Source organism: Exserohilum turcica (assembly GCF_000359705.1).
Source record: "Exserohilum turcica Et28A unplaced genomic scaffold SETTUscaffold_1, whole genome shotgun sequence".
NCBI lineage: Eukaryota > Fungi > Ascomycota > Dothideomycetes > Pleosporales > Pleosporaceae > Exserohilum > Exserohilum turcicum.
This window is the reverse complement of record NW_007359914.1, coordinates 1,709,385-1,724,204: the sequence shown is the minus strand read 5'-3', so window position 1 is coordinate 1,724,204 and position 14,820 is coordinate 1,709,385. Positions and strand designations below refer to the sequence as shown.

Sequence of the window (14,820 nt, the reverse complement as noted above, 5' to 3'; positions counted from 1 at the left end):
GGTGCGGGTGTAAGGATCAGTATTAGGAGACATTGTAACGATAGATACAGACAAATCGTACAGCTACTCAGCTCAAAGGTGGGAGTTGCGCCAAGAAGAGTTATGCCGAAGCGCCGAGATTAGCGTGGGACAAAACTTTTGTGAGGCACCTCCGTACACTCACATGAACACTTTGATCTATAGCTTGCGGGGTCGTTCCAGACGGCCATTTGCTTCCGGCGGCTGCATGTCCGATCTTACTAAGTGGGCTCAAACCTTCTCCACTATTCCCGCACTGAACTGCTTCAGAGGTTCTTGAGGGTTGATATCTTTCATCTAAACATCCTAACAACACAAAAACCTGAACCTCAAAGGTGCGGGTTTTGGTTGTAAAAACCAGGTATACACCATCACATGTTATGTGGAGACTGGAGTTTCAATAGATTCCAGACTTGGCATACAAAAGTGAAAAGCAAAAAATATGGGGGAATATCGAGTCCATTGAACACGGCTGAGCAGAGGCTGGATTAGTCTAGAATACCCGGCCAAGATGTCAAGCATTCCTTGGCATTTCCTTGCTTAACTATGACGCAATTGGCAAACTCGCTTCAATCGGACAGCTCAGACAGGCGCCACGGCGTTCAGTCAACCTTTCATACCATTCTACGGACAAAATTCGACGAAGAAAGCAAAACATGGCAGAGAAAATCTACCGGGATATATGGTTGGTACCAACAGTTGGGACAGGTATCGAGTCCAAAGTACTTGGTGCCGACCACTGCACACGGTCACCACCAGTCGCAGCCCGCGGGCGCCGAGTGCATGACGAGCGACAAGAGATTGGACTCTGTAAAGGCTGATTATCTCGATCGTGGCTGGATACAATAAATTTCGGCATTAGCATGCGCCGATGGGCGAAGCTCGTGCTCGCATCGAAAGCGAGCCTGCCGCCTACACGTTACCGTGACATCATCACTCCACTAGCGAAATATCAACGCGTCGCCCAAACATGACGGCGACAAAGAGCTCCGGCGCGCCGCCTGCCATTTCAGCTGATATACCTGGTTGTGGTCACATACCCTCTCTCTAGATTTCAGCCCGGCAGAATTTGTGGACTGTCGCCAAAACCGTCTCTTCCAACGATCACTGGTCGCATACAAACCGACACTGTTTGAAGTGGACCCATTCGCCTGGGACCTACACTACTGCCAGGACTGTCTTCCGCGGTCCACGCTAACGCCACGAGGTCCGTCGTAATGGATTCAAAAAATGATAACCCAATCCAATCGCATCTCCCTGGCGGTTGGATAGAGACGCCTGTAGATTCCAGCCGGAATCAATCATACATCGGCTCCCAACAACGGACTGAGAGTGCCTCAGTTACGCCCAGCGCTTCTCACAATGAGAATACCGGTAGAACCTTCATTTCCAATGCACTGCATACCAGCAGTCAAAGCTACTATGGGGAGAAAGGTACAGGGGCGTCATCAGGCTCGAGCAATACTACTGCAGTACCATCGTCTGGCATGTCATCATCACAGCACGCGAACTACGTAAATGCAGCTCCAGGTAGAGCCAGCGAGCCCGCAAATGGACGGCACCCCGATTCGAACAACGGCTACCTCCAGACGGCGGAGTCAGGGGGGTTCTTGGAAGAGCAAGTCGTGCTTGATGACTCGTCGGACTCCGAACACGAAGGTTCCTCCACGGAGGGTGCTGCAGCAAAGAAGAGACCTAACCTGAAGACGACAAACTCAAGGCCAATGACAGAAGACGACCTGTTCCGTGTACTGTCCAGACGAAAGACGAACCAGAGCTATGGCCTGAGCAAGAGCAACACTGGTGCAACTGGCCACAGCAAGGAGGAACAAGATGAGATCAACAAATTAATGTCAAAGATGTTTGGGCGCACAAGGCGAGAACAATCGGAAGAAGAAAAGACTAGACACCAGGGCGTCATCTTCAAGCACTTAACAGTGAAAGGGATGGGTATTGGCGCAGCGTTGCAGCCAAGCGTCGGATCACTGTTTGCAGATCCAGTAAGATTTGTCAAGAATCTGCTCACAAAAGGGCCACGGAAGGCTGCGGGCAAACCACCAGTGCGGACGCTTCTTGATGACTTCTCCGGGTGCATACGCCCCGGTGAAATGGTGCTTGTTCTTGGGTATGTCCTGAATTTCGATCAAGATACACCCATGCTAATGTCAATAGACGCCCTGGAGCTGGTTGCTCGACGTTCCTGAAACTGATCGGCAATCAAAGATTTGGCTTCGAAGAAATCACTGGTGAAGTGTCATATGGAGGCACCGATGCAGATGAGATGCGCAAGAAGTATCGAAGTGAGGTCCTGTACAACCCCGAAGACGATCTGCATTATGCGACACTCAAGGTGAAAGACACGCTGGAGTTTGCATTGAAGACAAGGACACCCGGTAAAGAATCGCGAAAGGAGGGCGAGAGCCGCAAGGACTATGTGAACGAGTTTCTCCGCGTTGTCACTAAGCTCTTCTGGATCGAACATACCCTTGGTACCAAAGTCGGCAACGAAGTAAGTGTTCCACGTATGAGTGACACACAAAACATGCACTGACATCATATCCTCTACCTGTAGCTCATTCGCGGTGTGTCCGGTGGCGAGAAGAAGCGTGTTTCAATCGCTGAAGCAATGGTCACCAAGGCCTCAGTCCAGAGTTGGGATAACAGCACTCGTGGTCTAGACGCTAGCACCGCGCGTGAATATGTTCAGAGTCTACGCGCTTTGACCAATATGGCTCAGATCTCTACTGCAGTAGCCCTCTACCAGGCAGGAGAGTCCTTGTACGAACTCTTTGACAAAGTTCTTTTGATTCATGAAGGACGGTGCTGCTACTTTGGACCCACTGAAAAAGCCGAGGCCTACTTCAAGAATCTCGGGTTTGACAAGCCTGAGCGCTGGACCACGAGTGACTTTCTGACGTCGGTCACGGATGATCATGAGCGGCAGATCAAGGAAGGCTGGGAAAATCGCATTCCACGTACTGCAGCAGCCTTTGCAGAAGCCTTTGCCAATAGCGAGCAGATCAACGACAACTTTGCCGATATTGAAGAGTTTGAGAAGGAGACAAGACGACAGGCAGAGGAACGTCATTCAGCCCAGACCAAGGCGACAAAGAAGAAGAACTTTACCATTTCGTTTCCCGCTCAAGTCATGGCTTGCACCAAACGCCAGTTCCTTGTCATGGTGGGAGACCCGCAGTCTCTTATCGGCAAGTGGGGCGGCATCTTGTTCCAAGCCTTGATTGTCGGTTCGCTATTCTACAATCTCCCAAACACAGCCGCGGGAGTCTTTCCCCGGGGTGGTGTTATCTTCTTTATGCTGCTCTTCAATGCCCTGCTCGCTTTGGCGGAACTCACGGCCGCATTCGAGTCGAGACCGATCTTGCTCAAGCACAAGAGTTTCTCATTTTACCGACCAGCTGCCTACGCCATTGCGCAAACCGTCATCGACGTGCCACTTGTGCTGGTCCAAGTCTTCATCTTCGACATTGTGGTGTACTTCATGGCGAACCTCTCGCGAACAGCGTCCCAGTTCTTCATCTCGCTGCTGTTCCTTTGGATCATCACCATGACCATGTATGCTTTCTTCCGAGCCATTGGTGCTCTGGTCGGCTCCCTGGATGTGGCAACTCGAATCACGGGTGTTGCCATCCAGGCACTTGTTGTGTATACTGGTTATCTGATTCCTCCAGCAAAGATGCATCCATGGTTTTCATGGCTACGCTGGGTCAATCCTATTCAGTACGGCTTTGAGGGACTCGTTTCGAACGAGTTCTACAACTTGCAAATCCAATGCGTACCCCCATTCATAGCTCCACAGGTTCCTGGTGCTGAAGAGCAGTATCAAGCCTGTGCTATCCAAGGCAACAGACCTGGATCGCTCACAGTGGCTGGATCAGACTATATCGCGGCAGCGTACGGGTACTCGAGGTCTCACTTGTGGCGCAACTTTGGCATCATCTGTGCCTTTTTCATCCTTTTTGTAGCACTCACAGCTCTTGGCATGGAGCTGCAGAAGCCTAACAAAGGGGGCGGGGCCGTCACCATCTATAAGCGCGGCCAAGTGCCCAAGGCTGTTGAGAAAGAAATGGAGACGAAAACTCTGCCCAGCGACGAGGAGGCTGGAAGCCGTGAGCCGGTGTCGGAAAAGTACGAGAGCCAGGAATCCGACAATCCCGCCGAGGGGGTTGCTAAGAACGAGACTATCTTCACTTTCCAGAACATCAACTACACGATCCCATACGAAAAAGGCGAGCGGATGTTGCTGAAGGGAGTGCAGGGCTTTGTGAAGCCTGGTAAACTCACAGCGCTCATGGGTGCTTCTGGTGCGGGAAAAACCACCTTGCTCAACACGCTGGCTCAGCGCATCAACTTTGGCGTTGTTCGTGGAGACTTTCTTGTCGACGGCAAACCGCTTCCGCACTCGTTCCAGCGGTCGACTGGCTTTGCAGAGCAGATGGATGTGCACGAATCAACGGCTACGGTTCGCGAAGCACTGCGATTTTCTGCGCGATTGAGACAGCCCAAGGAGGTTCCTCTTCAAGAGAAGTATGACTATGTTGAGACGATGATTGATCTGCTCGAGATGCGCGACATTGCTGGCGCCGTTATTGGCACGACTGGCTCCGGGCTGAACCAAGAACAAATGAAACGGGTGACTATCGGCGTGGAGCTTGCGAGCAAGCCTGAGCTGCTGATGTTCCTCGATGAGCCTACGTCTGGCCTGGACTCTGGGGCTGCGTTCAACATTGTTCGATTTCTACGCAAGCTGGCCGATGCTGGACAAGCCATTCTCTGCACAATCCATCAACCCAGTGCTGTGCTCTTTGAGCATTTCGACCAGCTTCTGCTCTTGAAGTCTGGCGGGCGCACTGTCTACTTTGGTGAACTGGGCCATGACTCGCAGAAGCTCATCCGGTACCTTGAAAGCAACGGCGCTGCCAAGTGCCCCCCACACACGAACCCTGCCGAGTATATGCTGGAAGCTATAGGGGCGGGTAATCCCGACTACAAGGGACAGGATTGGGGTGATGTGTGGGAGAGGTCACAGGAGAACGAACAACTGACCAAGGAGATTCAAGAGATTACTGCCAACAGGCGCAACGCAGCGAAGAATGACGAGGCTCGCGACGACCGAGAATATGCCATGCCGTACGGGCAGCAGTGGGTCACGGTGGTCAAGCGGAACTTTGTGGCCATCTGGAGAGACCCGCCCTATGTACTGGGCATGGTCATGTTGCACATCATCACGGGACTGTTCAATGGGTTTACGTTTTGGAATCTCGGGCAGAGTCAGATCGACATGCAGTCACGGCTGTTTTCGACGTTCATGACGCTGACGATTGCACCGCCGCTGATTCAGCAGCTGCAGCCCCGGTTCATCAACATCCGTGGAATCTACAGTGCGCGAGAAGGCAGTGCCAAGATTTACTCGTGGACAGCCATGGTGTGGGGGACGATACTCAGCGAACTGCCGTATCGTATCGTGTCGGGAACCATCTACTGGTGCTGCTGGTATTTCCCGCCTGGATTCCCGCGAGACACGTATACAGCAGCGAGCGTGTGGCTCTTTGTCATGCTCTTTGAAGTGTTTTACCTGGGCTTTGGACAGGCGATTGCGTCGTTTTCGCCAAACGAGCTCCTGGCATCGCTGCTGGTACCGCTGTTCTTTACGTTTATTGTGTCGTTTTGCGGAGTGGTTGTTCCGTATGCAGGACTGCCGTCGTTCTGGCAGAGCTGGATGTACTGGCTGACGCCGTTCAAGTACCTGTTGGAGGGATTCCTGGCTTTGCTGGTGGAGGGACAAGAGATCCGATGCGAGACCAAGGAGCTGGCCATTTTTCCTCCGCCGCCAGGGCAAGACTGCCAGGGCTATGCTGGCGAGTTCGCGCAGCAAGCCGGTGGCTACGTGCAGACGCAGGCCAACGGCGACTGTGGGTTCTGTCAGTACGCTACTGGCGATGCGTTTGCTGCATCGTTCAACGTGTTCCCGCGCTACATATGGCGCAACTTCGGTGAGTGGATCGCTGGCACTTTTTTTTCTTTTCACACGGGCTAACGGGCTCCAGGGATCATGTGGGCGTATATCTTCTTCAACTTTGGCGTCGTGTTTGTGTGCACGTGGTTGTATCTGGGTGGTGCACGACAGATCAAGTCGATGTTTAGTCGGGCAGGGCGCAAACAAACAAAGTCTGCGGATAAGAAAAAGCAAGAGGGCGGCGACGTGGCATGAGGCTGAAGGTTTGACGTCGCGGTAGCACGGGTGCGGATAGGGAGTGCTGGGGGGGGGGCCATCGGGAAAAGTCGTAGCGTGCCCGCGGCCGGAACGCGCAAGGCTTGGGTTGGGCTCAGACAAGGAACCCAGGGCCAGCCGGAAAAGCGGGGCCCATATCCGCGTCGTGCATGTTCCCCGCAAAATGGGTTCTGGGAAATCTAGAGCGTGTGCTAGCATGCAGCGAGCGAGCAGCCGTGGGTTGACTGGTACTGGGCCAGCTAGCGCCCTTTGAATTCATGATTAATGTGTGCATGTGCGTGTTTTTTTTTCTTCCTTTTCTTTCTTCATCTCGGCTTCACGAGGCAGGGCGAGTACCTGTCCGCACATGCGACACGGGTAACCGAGGGAGAGGGAGACTTTGGACGAGGATGCGCGATTAACCAGGCCAGCGGAAAGGATCGCACAGAGGTTGCGCTCGGCACTTGACACACGTAAACTCTATGAATCGAGTGCCGGCTAGCCACGCATGGATGGACAAGGAGAGAAAAAAAAATAGCCCAGCGTTTTCCGAAGCCGCCCCTCCCCCTTCTCCCTTGCCCCCATCCGTCCGAGGGCGGTGATTTGTGCATCATGCAATCGAGACATGGGGCCAAGGCTCAAACGGGCTTGCCATCATCGTGCAGGGGTCGGGCGTGGAGCATCAACCTCAGACGCAGCACGAGGTGGAATCGGAAGCGCAGGCTGTGCGAGTGGAGGTGCGGGTGGAGGCAGAGGTGCGAGTGGAGGTGGGGAGTGGCAGTGCACTACCGCCTTGCCGTGACACCGCCACGGGGAGCGTTTAGCAGTTGGGTACACGGGCATGAAGCATACGCAGTATGTGCTGCTGCTGCTGCTGCTGCTGCGTGGCTTCTGCTGGCACACACCGATGGCCATGTGTCTGCGTGCTGTCCTGTGAAAATGTTCTTTTTTTTTCTCATGCGCAGCAGCCATGCTATTACGCGGCTCCCGGCGAAAAATAGGCCACAGGCCAGGTAAACTTCACGCGCTGCCGTGTTCTGGAAGCCAATGAAACAATGACGACAGGCAGGGGGCCGCTAAGCCGCTTTGGGGGGCGAGGATGAATGTGGGGTAGGCAGCCAATGGGCGGCGGCGCAATGTGCTTTACGCACTCGACGTGCGCCCGTCACGAGGACATTGGCATTGGCATGGCGGGAAGCGGGAACAGCTACCGCCAAACAAAAGCGTCTCCCATGACACAACCGTGACCGCAGCCCTGTGCATAGTCGAAGCTCGAGCACGAGCACGAGCGCGAGCAGCGAGCATCCAACCCCATGCGATTCGGGCCCTCGACACGCCTCCACCTCCGCCAGCACGCGCGCGCTGGCGGTGCTGGAGCTGGACCGCCGCCTTACACATGCCGAGCGCCTTTTCCGGCCTCACCCAACCCTCGTGCCCAGCTCCGCGTTATTTTCGTCCCGCGCGCGCCCTCGACCCAATCACACGCCCCAACGCTAGTTTGCTGTCCCCGGCCCAGCTCTGCCAGACTCAGCACCAGCAGCGTCGTCAGAAGCAATGCCCGTGGTATTAAAGCGCCCCAGAACCCCGTCTTGCCAGCTGCAATTCCACCATCATCTCCCTTGGCCCCAGACTTCGCCCGTCACCAGGTGTCCAAGCAGCCGCGTGCCCATTTCCACATCTCCACCATGGTTTCCCAATCCGTCAACAAGACCAACCTCCACCCCTCGGGTGTCCTGTGAGTCGATCCCTCTGCCGCCAGAGATGCCGTGGCTGACCATTGGTTTCCCCAGGCCGAGCAAGGGACACACGGAGATTGAAGAGTCGCTCCACGACAAGGCTCACATTGACTACGACCGCGTAGCTATTGTGAGTCCTTGAACACGACGTGCAGCACCCGCTCCCAATACTAATCACCGCCCCAGATTGCCAACCCCTCGGTTGCTGCCCTCTACGAGGATGCCCTCGTGTACGAGACTGGCTCTGCCATTACAGCATCAGGCGCTCTCTCGGCATACTCTGGAGCCAAGACTGGCCGCTCGCCCTCGGATAAGCGCATTGTCGAGGAGGACTCGTCCAAGAACGATGTCTGGTGGGGCCCCGTCAACAAGCCCATGAAGACTGACGTAAGTCACCTCCGCACTCTCAGCCCCTTGGCTCTCCCAATTTTTCCCCAGACGGCGTATTTTTTTACGTCAAAATGCGCATTGGCTTGTGAAAGATCAACGTCAAAACGTCATGCACGCTAGCTGCATACCCGAGGCAGTTCGCATCCCTGCACGTGGCGTGTGATGGGGCTAGCCTGCCCCGCATTTCGCTACCTGTCCAGGGTTCCGCTTGCGGCATACCATCACGTGTCCCTTCTTCTCACCATGCACTGCTAACACGCCTGCCCAGGTCTGGCGCATCAACCGCGAGCGTGCCATCGACTACCTCAACACCAGGAACCGCATCTACGTCGTCGATGGATTCGCCGGCTGGGACGAGCGCTACAGGATACGCGTCCGCGTTGTCTGCGCCCGCGCCTACCACGCCCTCTTCATGCGCAACATGCTGATCCGCCCCTCGAGGGAGGAGCTCGAGCACTTTGAGCCCGACTACACCATCTACAACGCCGGTGCCTTCCCCGCCAACAGGTATACCAGCGGCATGACCTCGTCGACTTCGGTCGCCCTCAACTTTGCCGACAAGGAGATGGTCATCCTCGGTACCGAGTATGCCGGAGAGATGAAGAAATAAGTCTACCCACCCCTGCCTCACCCGCCCGTGCTAACCGCCCGTGCACAGGAATCTTCACCGTCCTCTACTACGAGATGCCCATCAAGCACAACGTCCTCACCCTGCACTCGTCTGCCAACGAGGGCCAGGATGGCGATGTCACCGTCTTCTTCGGTCTGTCTGGAACTGGAAAGACGACTCTGTCTGCCGACCCCAAGCGTGCCCTGATTGGTGACGACGAGCACTGCTGGAGCGACACTGGCATCTTCAACATTGAGGGTGGTTGCTACGCCAAGTGCATTGGTCTCTCGGCCGAGAAGGAGCCTGATATCTTTGGCGCCATCCGCTTCGGCTCCATCCTCGAGAACGTCGTCTTCGACCCCGTCACCCGTGTTGTCGACTACGACGACGACACCCTGACGGAGAACACGCGCTGTGCCTACCCCATCGAGTACATTGAGAACACCAAGATTCCCTGCATCTCCAACCAGCACCCCAAGAACATTGTCCTCCTCACCTGCGATGCCCGCGGTGTCCTTCCTCCCATCTCCAAGCTCAACCCCGAGCAGACCATGTACCACTTTATTTCCGGATACACCTCCAAGATGGCCGGTACCGAGCAGGGTGTGACTGAACCCCAGGCCACCTTCTCCACCTGCTTCGCCCAGCCCTTCCTCGCCCTCCACCCCATGCGCTACGCCAAGATGCTCGCCGAGAAGATCCAACAACACAACGCCAACGCCTGGCTCCTCAACACCGGCTGGGTCGGTGCCGGTGCCACCACTGGCGGCAAGCGCTGCAGCCTGCGCTTCACCCGCGCCATTCTCGACGCCATCCACAACGGCGAGCTCGCCAACGCCGAGTACGAAAACTACGAAGTCTTCAACCTCCAGGTCCCCAAGAAGTGCACCGGCGTCCCCGACGACCTGCTCAACCCCCGCAACAGCTGGAACGGCACCGCCAGCCTGCAGGACGAGGTCGAGAAGCTCGGCCGCCTCTTCATGGAGAACTTTAAGAAGTACGAGGATGAGGCGACCAAGGAGGTCATTGCAAGTGGTCCACACGTATGCTGCTGCCCCAAGCACTAAGACGCTTTTTCACGAATCCCCCCCCCTTTTCTGGTCAGCCTTTCGCTTGATGCATGCGCGCACGTATTAACGACTTAATCCTTACTTCTTCTTCGACAGATTGGCTAGCCACCTTTTGTTTTTCGACCTTCGAACCTCGACGAAAAAAAGAAGCTGAGTTTCGATCAGCTGCCCTTTTTTTTGAGCGGACCTCGTTCTTTTCTTTCTAGGATACCTATCTTGTTGGATCGATGGATGGGATGCGGGTTGCAATACCAGTTTTATAGAGTTGATTTTTTTTACCGGCTTTGGCATATTACTGCAAGATGAAGGGTGATGATGGAAGATGATGGTGATGGGGTAAAAAAAAGAGGTGGATGTGGATGATGGGGCTTTTTTTGGATATTTTCCTTGTTGGACCTACTTACATATATCGGCGCCTTTTCTGGGTTTTGAATCTAATTTCATCAAAAAATATTTCACTTACTTGCTCCCATTTATTCCCACTTTCTTCTTGTGCATGCTGAGACTGGCTATGGCTCGCTTTTATATGGTTTTAATTGAGCTGCTTGTTGGTGACGGTGGTGGTGGTGGTGGTGTATACTACATACAAATACTGCAAAGCGTGCAACATGCCCCATGGAAGTAAAGTGTTGTCCAAAGACGATTTATTTATTTTTTTTCCCTTGAATCCTTAACTCTTAACCCACCCGCCCGCCGCCGCCCATTCTAAATAAGAGTCAATAGAAGAGGAAGAGAAAAGAAACTCGGTGCAGAGTCGTGGAATGCAACAAAGCTTACATTACATGCAATGCATGTACGATGTCGTGAGCGGGTAAGCAGTCAAAGTCGCGGCGCTATCGGTCCATGTGATGGATGCGTTGGCTGGGTTGTAGAATCCCATGCTGGAACCAGTGCCAATGCCGCGGACGGGGATGTTGCTTGTAGCGTATGCGGTGCTGCTGGACATGCGAGTCTTGTATGCGTGTACATGGACTGGGGCTCCAGGGAATGCAGTGCGAGTGTCGTTGTTGTTGTTGTTGTTGTTGTCTGCGACCTGATGAGTTGATGGGTACAGCAACAAGTTTGCAAGGGTCAAAGACGACGGCGTACCAGGAACAAACTCGACAAAACCATTATATACCACGGCAGCACGCGAAAGCCGCCACAGTGCCACAACGGCATCTTCCTCTTTCTTTTGAAGCGCCATGTCCTTGTCCTCGTCATCCATGTCACACTGACTCCCCCTCCACAACCCATCATAATAATCATCCTCGTCAACCGCCGAAATCGTCGCTTCGTCATCAATAACCGTCTCTTCTTCATCCCCAACCTCCTCCTCCTCCTCCTCCTCATCACCCACGGGTAAACTAGCCAAAAAACCCCTCCACGCCTCCAAGCCCTCAGCATACTCGGACTCGGCATAAATCCCCATATCCTCCAACAACATCTTCATGCCCTTGTACTCGTGCACCATGTCCATGGTAATCCGCGGCATATACACGTCTCCGGATTTGCCCAGCACACAAGCCGCAAGCCGCGCCCGCAGCCGATGACACACGCGCCCGAATTTAGACGAAAAGGCATTGCCGCGCCGCTCTTCGCGCGGCGCCAACGCAACCCCGTCGTGCGCATACAGCACGCGGCCGACAAACATGTCGTTGAAAGCGCGGCGGATCAGCGCCGTATTAGGCACGACGGTGGGACGCTTGAGCGCCTCGGCAATGGAGAGCTGGAAATAGAGTTCGAGCCAGAGTTCCTCGTACTCGTGCCACTGGTTCACGGAGCGTGCTTTTATGCCGGCGCGGCCGTAGATTTGGTTGCGCCACGCGTTGATCTTGCGGATGTGGTGCGGCGATGTCCAGCGGATGGCTGAGGCGGGGATCTTGCGGAAGTGCAGTTCGTTGGTCGTGTTGGTGTTGGCGCAGTGGCATACCATGCGGAGGAGAGACTCGTCTTTTACGCCGACGGTCGCGGTGCGGCGGGGGCCTTGGGGGACGAGGCGCCGGATGGGCTTGGTGGTGGGGGCTGCGGTTGGGAGGACTGCCGGTGTGAGAGGTGAGGTAGCTGGTGTGGTTGCAGACGTGGCGGTCTGAGTAATCTTGATCTTCTTTGCTGGAGCCTCGACATTCAACTCGGTGTTGTTGTTGCTGTCAGGCTGCTTCCGCTTGTTGCTCGAGCTGGCACTGACTTTGTCTGCTGACTGCGTCTCCTCATGCTTTCGGGTGGCCGCACGGCGACTAACTCGCGCTGATGGGCTATTCTCGCCCGTCTTACGCTTCGACGCCATGATGTCTGTCTCGCTATGCGAAATGCAAGGAGAACCTAGAGCAGTGGGCTGGTCAAAGGCTCAATATACGAGCAAAGCAATCGCTTCAACCAGACGCCTGAAAACACAAGAAACACCACAAGACACCGGCTGTTGTATGAGTAGTAAAAGAACCTTCTTATCTTGGCGCTGTCGAGTATATTGTTGTTAACGCGCTGATAGTGTTGACTTTGTGATTTGTGACTTGTGGTTGTTGAGTTTGGAGCTGTGTGAGTGCCAAGTATACAACTGCAAAACCAAAACCAAGTAAACAGTCCAAGTCCCGCGCACAATAAGCCAAAGGACCAACTAGACCGCGAAGTGAAGGCGAGTTACGTGTACGTGTGGGGCAGGCGGACGTCGAGTGAGCGCAGTGTTGTGTGTGCTTTTTTGCTTTCACTGTGTTGCTTGCTAAGCGACTATTGGCCATTGTTGTTACACGGGGATTTTTGAACTTGGAACTTGAGACAGAGATCCAGATCGTCGGTCTCGTGCGGGTGGGGATTTGAAGGAGAATGGTCTGTTTGGGAGAGCTCATGGTGGGTATGTCTGGTTTGGACTGACGTCTCAGTGGTGGTGATTGTTATTGTGTTTTTCGCAGTGACTTGCAATGTGGCGGACTCGTCTGGATTCGGCGATTGAAAAGACTCGATCGACTTGGGACGTTCATTTATATCACAGCCAGACTCGGAGATTTTCTGGTAAGGTTAGCATGTACAATGGATGTACACATAGTGCTGGTATAGTCAGAGTTTGTCTAAGCGCGCAATGGGTATTCAAGGCATCGTCACTGGCGTCTTATGCTGTGAAAAAATCTTTTCAGACCTTAATATATACTTACCATTGTTCTCGACAATATTTACCTCGACTCGAATTCGTCTTTGAACATTTTGAGAGTGAGATAGACGGTGAAGGGACTTGAAAGCCAAGGCACATCTTAGCACGATAACTACACTATTTCGTTAGTCACCGTCATTGAACCAGGCAAAAACATATATACTTCCTCTGGAGCTTCAATCTAATTACGAATTGTAGCTGCCGAATCAAGAATCACCAGTAGACTGACCATCTTTGACACTGGCCCGAACAACACAGTCGCAAACAACTGACTATGAACCGTATGACACCGACTAATGAAGTGAGAAGCAGTATGACATTGCTGACACCCTCAATCCAGCCTTTACTGCCCATATCAGGAGACTCTAAATTCTGCATGCAACGTCTTCGAGTCCTTCGCAAAGCCACAATAACTCAATAGTCGGCGTCGGGGAAAGACACGCATAATCAGAAGGAGTTGTAACAGCACCTGTGATCCTGGTTTCTAAATCTCTTAGATAAAACACTATAGAAGTAATACATACCAGACTCGACACTCCCCGCATCGGGTCCTAAGATCCGGAGAAATGTTACCAGAGGCGGGGTGTGCAATTTACCTTGGTACCATTGCTAGCTGCAGTGCAGTATGGTCTGTATATCTTCCTAGCTACTACATAGTTATATAGAAGCGCATATGTACGCGAAATATTAGCAGGTATTCAAGATAAATGGCCACCTACAGTCATTCGCGAAACAAATCCTTCAGACTCGAATCTGAGCTGAACATCTCCCTGTACTTAATGCGGTTTATCCAAAAAAAAATAATTAGTAAAAGCCTCCTGCAACCACTCTATAGCTATACACTTGGTCATTCAAGCAAGACTCACGATTTTACCTGTCTATCTATCTATCTATCCATCTATCTGCCTTGTCCCCACCCAAACGCACCATGCACCCCCCCACCCTTTCTTTGCACCTCAGTCCTCCCATCTATAAATATAAAAAAAAACCCACAAATCCCAGCACACCATCCCCTTTCCCCCAAAGTCCACATGACATTATTCCACACAGTAAGTATCCTCATCCTCATCCTCATCCAGAGCCCCAGACACAGCCCCAAACCCAAGAGAAGTCGTTAATTCCCCCCCCCTGGGCGCTAAACCGCACTAGGAATAGCAAATTACAGTACACTAAAGTACTAAGTAGATTGCGCTGCCCCCCCCCCCTCACCTCACCAGACAACTTCTTCAGCCCCAAACTGCCCCTCCCCCTCCCCCCTCCCTGCTCATCCTGTAACACCGCCACATGCAACATGGTCGGGACTTGCTCGTACGGGAAAGGAAAGCTCGTGTTACGGCATCCAATTATAACTGCTGCCAGGGGGGGGGGAAACATAGGCTGTTTTAATGTTTGAGCCTAGCGAAGGAGGGGGAGGGGGAGGGGCTGGCTGCATATGTAGGTGTGTATGTATGTATGTAATGTGCTGAGTCGCGTGCATGCATGTGCGACCAATGTCTTAGTTGGCGAACTGGCGAACTGGCGAACTGGCGAACTGGAGGAGGAGGAGGGGGTGGTGTTATGGCGGTTGAGGTTTTGCTTGATTCTTTCTTTTTTTCTTTCACAAAACACAGTACAGTCGATATAATATATTTCCCTATTTACTTAAT

The 14,820-nt window shown here is 53.4% G+C and overlaps 3 protein-coding genes across 3 annotated transcripts; 2 read left to right on the top strand and 1 right to left on the bottom strand.

Moving 5' to 3' along the window:
• Positions 1 to 1,235: 1,235 nt before the first annotated feature.
• SETTUDRAFT_133417 (uncharacterized protein) lies at positions 1,236 to 6,294 on the top strand (the record flags this gene model as incomplete). Its single annotated transcript, XM_008022590.1, has 4 exons — positions 1,236 to 2,143; positions 2,191 to 2,527; positions 2,591 to 6,029; positions 6,084 to 6,294. 4 exons carry the CDS (start codon positions 1,236 to 1,238, stop codon positions 6,245 to 6,247), a joined length of 4,848 nt encoding a protein of 1,615 aa, XP_008020781.1. The 3' UTR covers positions 6,248 to 6,294.
• A 1,638-nt stretch (positions 6,295 to 7,932) lies between these two features.
• Positions 7,933 to 10,050, top strand: SETTUDRAFT_30188 (uncharacterized protein; the record flags this gene model as incomplete). Its single annotated transcript, XM_008022013.1, has 5 exons — positions 7,933 to 7,982; positions 8,038 to 8,113; positions 8,170 to 8,370; positions 8,642 to 8,951; positions 9,032 to 10,050. 5 exons carry the CDS (start codon positions 7,933 to 7,935, stop codon positions 10,048 to 10,050), a joined length of 1,656 nt encoding a protein of 551 aa, XP_008020204.1.
• Positions 10,051 to 10,739: 689 nt separating this feature from the next.
• Positions 10,740 to 12,319, bottom strand: SETTUDRAFT_40664 (uncharacterized protein; the record flags this gene model as incomplete). Its single annotated transcript, XM_008022091.1, has 1 exon — positions 10,740 to 12,319. One exon carries the CDS (start codon positions 12,317 to 12,319, stop codon positions 10,832 to 10,834), a length of 1,488 nt encoding a protein of 495 aa, XP_008020282.1. The 3' UTR covers positions 10,740 to 10,831.
• Positions 12,320 to 14,820: the final 2,501 nt, after the last annotated feature.